A 10666-nucleotide genomic window follows, 5' to 3' on the forward strand; every position below is an offset into this window, starting at 1 on the left:
GCAAAATCAATTCATTAAAAACTTTATTTTTATTTATATATAAGAAATACAAAAATGAATTTGTTACAAGAGCGATGATTACCTTCCTCAACATATCTTTTGTCCGTTACCTCCCACCATTCAAACTTGGCTATTTTTCTGGCTCCGTAACTATGCCCGCTAGATTTGGTTATCGATAGTTGGGCAGCACTGGCTGAGCTCCAGAGCTTAGCTTCAGTTTTCAACACCAGAGAGTTTTAAGTGCGGAGAAAAATCAGAACTCTGGGATATCAGCAAAATGAATATCAGCACCAGCTCGAAAGACAAACAATAATAGAGACCCTCCGTTGTTTATTTGTTTCTCGTGCGCCATCGAGACCAACGCGTGCCACGACCAACCGAGGAGGTTCAAAGGATAACTTCCCCGTGCAACTTTTGCGGGGTGCGGGCAAGGAGAGCGGGGGGCAGGAGTGCTGGACGCGCAGACAGCGCGGAATCGATATCGATGGTACGCACCAAAAACCAGTCGTCCTCCTCCAGCGCCAGCAGCAGCAGTACCAAGTCACCGATAAAGTCCAGCGGTGGAGCAGGATCCTCGGGCGGAGGTGTCGGTGGTCGCCAGTCCACGCATCGCTCGTCGAGCGCCTCCAACGTTGCGGCCGTTGTCGCCGGCAACTCATCCGCCGGAGGCTCCTCTTCGAATCGCCGTAGTCCGGGCAGTTCGCCCGACGGCGACGACGACACCACCACCACAGATGACCTGACCCCCACTACGTGCTCCCCGCGCAGCGGTCACCATCATCAACACGGCTACGGCTACTCGTCCTCCGTGCACAAACAGAACCTATACGTCGTCTCGTTTCCCATAATCTTTTTGTTTAACGTTTTGCGCTCGCTGATTTATCAGCTGTTTTGTATTTTTCGCTACCTCTACGGGGCGAGCACAAAGGTGATTTACCGCCCGCACCGACGCGATTGCAACATCGAGATCGTGGTGCAGAATTCCTCCAAGGAGCAGCAGCAGTCTCTAAAACATCCTTCGGACCTTAACAGCGAGGGTGCTGGACAGGAGCAGCAGTTGTCCAATCAGCCGCAGCGTTTTCGACCCATTCAACCGCTGGAAATGGCAGCCAATCGTCCGGGAGGTGGCTACTCACCTGGTCCCGGTGATCCCCTGCTGGCCAAGCAAAAGCATCACCATCGACGCGCCTTCGAGTACATCTCCAAGGCGCTCAAGATTGATGAGGAGAACGAAGGTGAGTAGCGGGGGCGCAAACGGGGGTGGCAGCTCCAGTTCGAGTTCGAGTACTCGATGCTCAATGAGTCATCGCCCGCTGGCTTTTGTTGTCTGTCGAGTGTGAGAATCAATAAGCCGAAACGCGCGCACAAAAGATGCCCCACATGTCAGAGACGGAGGAGGAAACGGGGAACTGGTCCGCCTTGATGGACACTTATTGACTAGCAGTCCTTTAATCAAATGCTTTTTGTATTGGTAACTCAAGGGTATACTGGTGCGATTCAAAAATATATTCCTTTTTTTATGAACTGAGAAGAATTTTATTAAGGTTTAGCCCAAAGGGCCTTGTTTTTTAAAAGTATAAAAGGGGTTTAATACCTAGTAAAAAGGGTTTGGGAAAGCCAGATCTTAAAACCTTAAAAGGATATCTGTAAGTCGAATTCCACTCAACCATACCTTCATCATATTTCCAGGTCACAAAGAGCTGGCAATTGAGCTCTACCGGAAAGGCATCAAAGAGCTGGAGGATGGCATAGCTGTCGATTGTTGGAGTGGACGTGGTGATGTGTGGGATCGGGCTCAGCGGTTGCATGACAAGATGCAGACGAACCTTTCAATGGCCCGAGACCGTCTTCACTTTCTCGGTGAGTGCCCGACCACATGCCCTGCACCCCGGAAGCATAGTTTTTGTTTACCTCATTTTTTGTTTATTTCATTTTGCACGTTTTCCCTGGTTTTTTTGTTGTTGTCCACCTTGATTTTGCCCACATACTCGCGTTCATCCGATGCGCAGCGCTGCGTGAGGAGGATTTGCAAATGCAGCGTCTCTCCTTGAAGGAGAAGCAGAAGGAGCAGGCTCAAAACAGGTCCCAGAAGTCCAGGGAGCCCATGCTGGCCGGCATGACCAATGAACCCATGAAGCTTAACAAAGTGCGCAGCAGTGGCTACGGGCCCAAGGCCACCACCACCGCCCAGCCCACGGGTAAGTTCCTCACCAGCTAAAGCGCACCCAACAAGATCCTCACCCGGCAGCGCCACAGCGACCAAAAGCAGATCGATCAGTCAATCCCTATCACCACTCACTTGGCACTTGATTTTATTACGATTTTTATTTCGATTGGCCAAATTATAGCTTAGAATGAGTAGCTTCTTGTACAGAATCTTTTCTGATCGAGTTTATATTGTTTCGTTCACAGCATCTGGTCGGAAGCTAACCATTGGAACCAAGCGTCCCGTCAATCTGGCCGTGGCCAACAAGTCACAGACGTTGCCGCGAAACCTTGGCTCCAAAACATCCGTGGGCGCAGTCCAAAGGCAGCCAGCCAAGACGGCTGCCACGCCTCCCGCCGTTCGGCGCCAGTTTGTGAGTATCTGGATAAATAAACAACAGATATCTGTTTGTATTTTTTGGAAAATTTGCATTGCAGCGAAATATTATCAAAAAATCGCCTCATATTATACAAATTTGGCACATTTCCGGTGGGGAGTTTTATAGGGAATGCTTAGGGGATGAGTTTTATATATAGTTTTCTAAATTGATAATTTTTTATCTGCAGTCCTCGGGACGTAATACACCGCCCCAGCGTTCGCGAACTCCCATAAACAACAATGGACCCAGTGGCAGTGGCTCCAACACTCCGGTGGTGAGTGTCAAAGGCGTTGAGCAAAAGCTGGTGCAGCTCATACTCGATGAGATTGTCGAGGGCGGGGCCAAAGTGGAGTGGACGGACATTGCCGGTCAGGATGTGGCCAAGCAGGCTCTTCAGGAGATGGTCATTCTGCCCTCCGTCCGGCCGGAGCTGTTTACGGGTAAGTTTGCTATTAAGGAGTGTCAACCAACGTGATTATAACGTTTTCCCCTACCTTTGCTAGGACTCCGAGCTCCGGCCAAGGGACTACTGTTGTTCGGTCCTCCCGGAAACGGTAAGACTTTGCTGGCCCGTGCCGTGGCCACCGAGTGTAGTGCTACCTTCCTGAACATTTCGGCTGCCTCGCTGACCAGCAAATATGTGGGCGATGGCGAGAAACTGGTGAGGGCTCTCTTCGCAGTGGCACGTCACATGCAGCCCTCCATTATTTTCATCGACGAGGTGGACTCCCTACTCTCGGAGCGTAGTAGCAGCGAACATGAGGCGTCACGACGCCTGAAGACCGAGTTTCTGGTAGAGTTTGATGGGCTGCCCGGTAATCCAGAAGGGGATAGAATCGTGGTGCTGGCCGCCACCAATCGACCGCAGGAGCTGGACGAGGCCGCCCTGCGACGGTTCACGAAGCGCGTTTACGTCTCACTGCCCGATGAGCAGACCCGCGAGCTGCTCCTCAACCGACTGCTGCAGAAGCAGGGCAGTCCGCTGGATACGGAGGCGTTGCGTCGCCTGGCCAAGATCACAGACGGATACTCGGGTTCCGATTTGACGGCCCTGGCCAAAGACGCCGCACTGGAGCCCATCCGAGAGTTGAATGTGGAGCAAGTGAAGTGTCTGGACATCAGTGCTATGCGAGCAATCACAGAGCAGGACTTTCACAGCTCGTTGAAGCGCATCAGGCGCTCGGTGGCGCCGCAGAGCCTCAACTCGTACGAGAAATGGTCGCAGGATTACGGCGACATCACCATCTAGTCTGTTCTAGCCAGCAAGCCTGCCCCCCTCCATCACTCCAGTCTGAAGCAGCTGTGATGTGAGTGTCAGTACGTTATTCTTAGCCGTTGCCCTAGTTTTGATCATGTGACCCATCTTTACTTCAGGTTCTATTCAATCTGTAGATTTTTCGTTTCACAAACATTGTTAGATTTGTATTAACCAGTGAATTATTTAATATGATTTGTTTCCATACGATATCTTGTGTTTTAGCCTAAGATCATTATACTATTTTTTGTCGTTTTACCGCCATGTCCATGTGGTGCGACATCCTGTCATGCAGCTCCATTATCGTTATACTCATTTAACCTAGTGTATTTCTAAGAATAACTATACTATCCAATGGAGTTGCTAGAATAGTAGTTCCGCCCTGTTTTGGTTTTGAATATTTATTCAAGGGCACATTGCTTTATAAACTAGTTTTAAGTTTTTGGAAAATTCCATGTAGTGGTGTTTATTTCGTAAGACAGGCGGCCCAAGAAGTTCACAACTACTTCCATTGTATCCTTGAACCAATAGAGCATATTTTTGTTGTACATTGAGTGCCCATCCACAAGCTACATGTAATCTAGAAGTAAGCGTAGTCCTAAGACCGATGAGATATACTTATACACACCCACAAAGATACATTTACCAGCGCAGAATCGGATTTAAGTTTTAATAGTTATCGCTGTCCGTATCGTTAGTCTAGTTTAGTTCCTTTGTTTCAATCTATGTACCTACGGCTATAAATACAATCGTCTCCGAATCACCTATATTATTAGTAACACTCCCAAAATGTTGTACCTAGCAGGTGCGTATGGATCTGGTGTTATCAGATAAATCAGAACATCTACACCCGCACATATGCTCGTGCTTATCGCGGTACTTTGAACCAGCTTTTACGCAGCTCGCCCACCCGGAATTTGAGTTCTATGACTAGTTACTAAACACAGATCCAAAACTACATGCATACAAAAATATATAAAAAAATAAATATTTAGAATACGCTAAATAAAATCGATTTCAAAAGACATAAATTGCATCATTAATTCCTGACTTCATGGGTAAGGCAGTATTATTGGAAAGCATTGGTAGCGCTTGAATATTTGTATTTAAATCTGTAGCTTAATATAACAACTGACATCACCGGGCGCATTCAAAATAAGCGAAAGTTCATGGAAATGTAGCATTCGTGGGAACTAGTTTTGCATTTAAAGTACGCTCCATTAGGGAACAAAATGGTAAAGCTTTGATATTTGTATGTTGAAAATATTTCATAAGAAAACCAGAAAACCATAACTCGTAGCAATTTGAAAGTCTTTCCTTCATCTGTAGTTACGATTCCTTTTAAAATTCGATGATTGAGCAGGTTCTCTTTCTATTTGTTTATATTTATAAACAATTTTATAAGTTCAAACGCGTTTTGCGCGATTACAATCAATAAAAAGAAGTAACAATAACTTCCGAAATACCCATCTTATGGACTTAAAACGACTGATTGCTGCCAAAACCAGGTTATCATGAAATCTTGGAACAAGTTCAAATATTTAATAGCTTTGTTCTTCCAAACGGCCATATCCTCATTTAAAAGCCACCATCTGTTCGTTTTCTCACTTGTTTTATATATTTTTTTGTTTCTTTATTTTACATTTTACATATTTATATCGCATTTCGTTTTCCACATTGGAAATATACAATATGTATGCTCGAATTTACATTCTCTTAGTGACTAAATTTGTTTTTCCTCTTGTTTTTGCATTCGGCTTGCTTGTGGCTTTCCATTCATCCTACTGACGCATCCCTTCTCGTCTTCAGTTTTCGTTGACACATGTTCCACATAGTTACAATTACAATTTGCTTTGTCACGTTTTTTGTTTCGATTGTGTGTGCTTTTTTTTTTAGCTCTGTCGCGCGTAATTTGCCTTTTTTCTGATCTGTTTGTTTTTGTTGAACTTCTCATTCGGTTTATTTTGTTTCCGTTTCGTTTATACGCCTATTATCTGCTTAAATTACAAATCATTAAATTATTTTAACACGTACTTAGATTGGATTAGATTGTTACAGCTACCCGCCCATCGCCCGGAGCTTTTCAGTTGATGTTGTTTCAGTTGTCGCCGGCGTGGTTCACTTGAAGTTGAGTTCCACGCGCCGCCTCGACCCTCGATTTTGGGGCTTTACTACCCTCGATTCCGATTCCGATACCGATTCCGCTTCCGCCCACCGCAGTCAGCCGCAACCGTAGCCACAACTCCAAACTAGACGACACTCATTCGTGCGCCCTTCTAATCTCCAGCTGCATCGCCACCGTTGATGTGGCTGCTGCTGCCCACCGGCAGGGCCAGGAGCGGTTCCGACTTTGCTACTACCCGGTATTGTACGTAACCTAAACGTGCGTAATGCGATTGCAACTGCTGCAGATGCGGCAGATGGTGCAGCAGTGGTGGTTGTGGCTGCGGCTGGGGGCGACTTCCCGGATGCTGCAAACGGCGTCGAAGCTGGCGTCACATCTCAGCTCATTGGGTCTGGTATTGTGGCATCGCAGCACTGTACATCATCTGGGGGGCAAGTGAACCGTTCGCTGCTGCGGCCGCTGAGGCTGCGGCGGCCGTTACGCCGGGCACCACAGTTCCGGGCACGCCCCATGCCACATTCGGCGGCACCATGCGGTATCCAGCCGCTGAAAATTGTATGCACGCTGATTAAAAAAAGTTAAAAGGATTCATGGGCTAAGAAAATGGTACATACGGACACCTCCCGCTTGCTGAGCACTGGTAGTGTATGCGTAGGGATAGTAGCCCTGCTGCATGTACTGCGTCTGCATCTGGGTTGTGGGATAGGCCTGGAAAAAAAATCATAAAAGTGTCAATTACAAAAGATTGATAAATCAGAAATTCTAGGGGGGCCAAAGAAATCTGTAGGTTTAAGGTAACTGTAAGGCATTTATTTCAATACCTCCTTTATAATCAACTGAAAACTCACCGCTGGGGGATACCAGTATCCCATCTGCTGATAGGCGTACGGATACTGCGCTGTGGCGGCTGCAATCTGCTGGGGCGTCATCATTTGGCCGGGTATCGCCGCTCCTGTGGCGGCTGCTATCTGTTGCTGCGTCATCATCTGACCTTGCATTCCCGCTCCAGCTGCAACCGCCGCATTTGCCGCTGCCACGGCTGCTACATTGGCCGAGGCTGCTGCCGCAGCGGCTGCAGCATTGAGGTTATTGGCCGAGTTGTCGCCTCCGTTCTCCTTGCCCCAGAAGCACTTCACCAGGTTTCCGTGAACCTCGCTGTTGTGCGTGTGCTCAATGGCGCGGGCGGCCGCCTCCTTGGTGACAAACTTGATGAACGAGAAGCCCTTGTCCTTGAATACCCGCACGTCCTGGATGGGACCGAACTGGACGAAGTGCTTGTGCATCAGGTCGTCGCTGATGACGTTCGGCGGGAAGCCGCCGCAGTATACGGTGGTGTTTGTGGGGCTCGACTGGTTGTACACCTCCTCGAAGGTGTGGCGCTGACTGCCCTTCACGCCGGACCCATTGCCTCCTGGTCCTCCGCCCATGCCGCCTCCCTGACCACCGCCCTTAGACGGTTCGCGTGGAGGGGGCAGCTTGCGCGTGGACCAATTGGTGCGTATCGACCGCGAGCCAATCCACTGGCCGTTCATCGCCTGTATGGCGTTTTCCGCCTCCGCCTTCTTCACGAACGATACAAAGGCGTAACCCTTTGACTTCATAGTGTGCGGGTCGCGCACGATGCGGCAGTTGGAGATCTCGCCGAAGGGGGCGAATGCCTCGCGCAGGGTCTCCGTCTCAATCTCGGGACTGAGGTCGCCCACGAATATGTGGTGGTGCGAGCTGATGTCTGTCTTGGGCTGGTTGCCGGGACTGGTGGCCCAGTTCACCTGAAAGAATTTTATAGTTTGTTAATAGGATGTGATCAATAAATGTCAGCCCAATTAAAAATAACACATGAGGGCGAAGATGTGGGAAAAATATTGTGGTGTAGAAAGAAAAGGCATGTCAATTCTCAAACATTTTGAATATATTTTTAGGAATATTTAGAGAAGATATAATGAATAATATAAACTTTATATTTTTATTATGACAAGCTCTGAAAAGACCTTTCTTATTTTTCAATTTAGAAACTAGAAGAGGTAGGTAATTTACACAAGTAAAACATTTCTGACTGAAATAATGAACGACATTTCACGAATAATAGTCAGAACTCACCTTGATTTCCTTATCGAGGAAGAGTCGTTTGTTCATGGCGGTCAGGGCCGTGGTGGCTGCCTGGTAGTTGGAATATTCGATGAAGGCGTACGGATCGTTGCCCGGCTCCCGGATGATTTTGCAGCTCTTGACGGGGCCCATGGTGCCGAAGAGGGCGATGAGCAGGTCCTCGGAGACTGAGCTGTCGAGGTTGCCCACGTACAGGGTCTTCGGCTGTGACTCGTCCATGGCTGGCGGATGTCCTGGGACTGTGGCTTCGGTCAGGCTTTACTCTAGGCTACGGCGGCAATCTACAAGGCTCTACACTCAGACCGGAATTGCAACAACTGCAACTGGCCGCATCAATTTAAATCGGAAGGGTCAATATCAAAAATTTGCAGATGATGTTCCTAGCTACGTACAAAATCTAATTATGTATCTGCTAATTAAACAGGTGTCTTTGCGGCAATCTAAAAGGTGGCTAGCTGCTAACAGAGAACTCGGCTAGAAATTTAAATACTTTCGATTTTCTACTACTATTCGACTCACTCTCGACTTGGCTGGTATTTGGATTATATAAACTATATATGCTGCATCTAGGTAGGTAGATCTTTATGCTTAACGCTGAGGTTCGTCGTTTATTGCTTTGATTCGTTCCTAATCTGGCGCCTAATTGAAAATTTCGTTAAAGATCTATATGTATATGTATAAATATATCTGTCCTAACTAAACGCTAATGGAGTGTTTTGGAATATACGATTTGTCGCACTATATATGTATGTATAATCGGGTAACTCCGCTTCCTGGGGGCCTGGGATACGGATACGGATTCGGGGTTCCTTGGGGTACACGGTACTTGGTACTTCAGAATTGCTCAATCCTTCGATTATCTTGGGTGTTGGTTTTATAATAAATATATATATATATATGAAGTTGTCCGTTCCAATATACAGAATTGTATAAAATACTTGGTTGCGGCTGCTTGTTCTTGTTCTTGTACAAAAATTAGTTGGCTATGTTGAACAGTGTGAAAGTTCGCAGGTTAAGTGTTGTTTTTGGGTTTCGAAGCTGACCCCTGGAATCGCTGCTGCTGGAAGAGAGGGGAAGAAAGAAAGGAGACTTTGGGTTAGTTGAGGGCTGATAACCGGAAGAGTGGGACAAGGTCTAATGGCACATGATCGGCGGGCTTTAAACCAGGCAAATGATATGGATATAAATCGACTACCCCGCCCCGCCCCCTTTCGCATGAGGGGAACAAAGAAGGCGGCAAAGCAGTGCAGGGACACGCACACACAGACGTACGCTCCCTCGCAGGGAGAGTGAGTGAGATGGCGCTTGAGGGGAAGGGAAAGAGACTGCCTGCTTTTATAACAAAGCGAATGGATTAACAATAGCCATTCATTCGCAACGAAGTCGCGGGCCTTGCAAAATGATTTAGTTTATAATTAATAAATTGTTGTATTCAATATTCCGAGCAGTTTAGCCAAATTCTTTTTGGGCCACTCACGCACAACACACACACACACCAACGCAGCAACGAAGTAGAGGGCGAAAGGAAAAACGAAAATCGACTAGAAGATGAATGACCGTCGATAACAAAATGAGGAGAAAGGAAAACAGGGTGAAAGAAGAGAAAGATTAGGGAAATTTGCAAAACCGGCGCATTAGATTCTTGTTCCTTGCTCTTTGCGAAATGAAACCAAATTTTAATTTGCATAGCACTAAACTTGATTTTGATTATTTTTGCGACAGCGGCGGCGGCGGCGCTAGAAAATGTCAGTCAAAGTCACAGAACAGAAGAGGCGAAGCGAAGAGGCAAAAAGGGAATGGCGGGGTGGTTTTTTTTTTGTTGCTCATTTGCTGCCTATTTTCTTCGTCTCTTTTCGCACACGCACACACACACACACTGGCACACACAGAGAGGCGTCTTGCGCTGGTCTTTTTGTTTGCGTTTTGCTCACATGAGTCGCCACTTTTCTTTTGCTTTTGCTTTTTTTTCGGTTTTGGCTATCGAGTGTATTTAAACTAATGCCAATATACCAATACCAAGGCGATTTGAATGCGGGACTTTTCATTTGCCTTTTCAGCTTGCCGCTATATGTATGTATGTATGTTCGCTTTTGTGCTGCCATCTTTTAATGCCGCTCCCCCGCCTCCGACGGCCGCCACGCCCCCGCCCCCGCTCGACCCACCCAGCGATGCCGAAAACTGGGCTCAACATTTAAAGTCGCCGCCGCGCTATAGTTGCATTATGTTAATGCCCATTGTTCAGACTCAGACTTCGCTGCCAAAATCCGCACTCTCTTTTCTTTAATGCGCTCTCTGTGACGTGGCTGCGGTTGTAAATTTACCGCATTTTACTTGCTCAGCACTCTTTTCGCACACTTCACTTAACGATCGGGCTTAGCCGCTACCGGTTTCTATTTAAATTGCACAACTCTCGCTGTTTTTGGGGCAAAAGTACATACGTTAAACGCGTCGCTAAATTTTTACCTTCGTCGTCTAAAATGCGAACTAATTAATGAGATTTTGTGTGCGAGAGCCAGGGCTGCCAACTCGCTGTAATGTAAAAAAGCAATGGCGGCAAGCTGGGAAATGCAATAAAAAGTGTGGAAAAACCGCGGT

General features: G+C 47.2%; 2 protein-coding genes across 9 annotated transcripts; one reads left to right on the forward strand and one right to left on the reverse strand.

Moving 5' to 3' along the window:
- Positions 1-198: 198 nt before the first annotated feature.
- LOC119558627 (spastin) lies at positions 199-4865 on the forward strand. Of its 2 annotated transcripts, XM_037872035.1 has the most exons (6): positions 199-1235; positions 1690-1860; positions 2010-2198; positions 2413-2579; positions 2773-3025; positions 3089-4865. In XM_037872035.1, exons 1-6 carry the CDS (start codon positions 485-487, stop codon positions 3832-3834), a joined length of 2277 nt encoding a protein of 758 aa, XP_037727963.1. In that variant the 5' UTR covers positions 199-484; the 3' UTR covers positions 3835-4865. The 2 variants fall into 2 exon arrangements, with proteins under 2 accessions (XP_037727963.1, XP_037727968.1); XM_037872040.1 differs by lacking the exon at positions 2010-2198.
- Positions 4866-5472: 607 nt separating this feature from the next.
- LOC119558647 (nucleolysin TIAR) lies at positions 5473-10638 on the reverse strand. Of its 7 annotated transcripts, XM_037872051.1 has the most exons (6): positions 10393-10529; positions 9010-9131; positions 8063-8931; positions 6814-7734; positions 6580-6673; positions 5473-6529 (listed from the first exon to the last, which is right to left on the reverse strand). In XM_037872051.1, exons 3-6 carry the CDS (start codon positions 8288-8290, stop codon positions 6348-6350), a joined length of 1425 nt encoding a protein of 474 aa, XP_037727979.1. In that variant the 5' UTR covers positions 8291-8931; positions 9010-9131; positions 10393-10529; the 3' UTR covers positions 5473-6347. The 7 variants fall into 7 exon arrangements, with proteins under 7 accessions (XP_037727979.1, XP_037727975.1, XP_037727976.1 ...); XM_037872047.1 differs by lacking the exon at positions 10393-10529 and adding an exon at positions 10535-10638 and having other exon boundaries at positions 8063-9128; XM_037872048.1 differs by lacking the exon at positions 10393-10529 and adding an exon at positions 10535-10549 and having other exon boundaries at positions 8063-9131.
- Between the last annotated feature and the right edge of the window lie 28 nt (positions 10639-10666).

This window comes from Drosophila subpulchrella, chromosome 3R, assembly GCF_014743375.2.
Source record: "Drosophila subpulchrella strain 33 F10 #4 breed RU33 chromosome 3R, RU_Dsub_v1.1 Primary Assembly, whole genome shotgun sequence".
NCBI lineage: Eukaryota > Metazoa > Arthropoda > Insecta > Diptera > Drosophilidae > Drosophila > Drosophila subpulchrella.

Excerpts from the sequence above, each read along its gene's own strand:
- LOC119558647 (XM_037872047.1), bottom strand. The coding sequence starts at position 8,290 with ATGGACGAGTCACAGCCGAAGACCCTGTACGTGGGCAACCTCGACAGC. Across the intron at positions 7,735-8,062 it reads TCCTCGATAAGGAAATCAAG|GTGAACTGGGCCACCAGTCC; the intron begins GTGAGTTCTGAC and ends AAATTCTTTCAG. Across the intron at positions 6,530-6,579 it reads TCAGCAAGCGGGAGGTGTCC|CGTGCATACAATTTTCAGCG; the intron begins GTATGTACCATT and ends TTTTTTAATCAG.
- LOC119558627 (XM_037872035.1), top strand. The coding sequence starts at position 485 with ATGGTACGCACCAAAAACCAGTCGTCCTCCTCCAGCGCCAGCAGCAGC. Across the intron at positions 2,199-2,412 it reads CACCACCGCCCAGCCCACGG|CATCTGGTCGGAAGCTAACC; the intron begins GTAAGTTCCTCA and ends TTTCGTTCACAG. Across the intron at positions 2,580-2,772 it reads CCGCCGTTCGGCGCCAGTTT|TCCTCGGGACGTAATACACC; the intron begins GTGAGTATCTGG and ends TTTTATCTGCAG.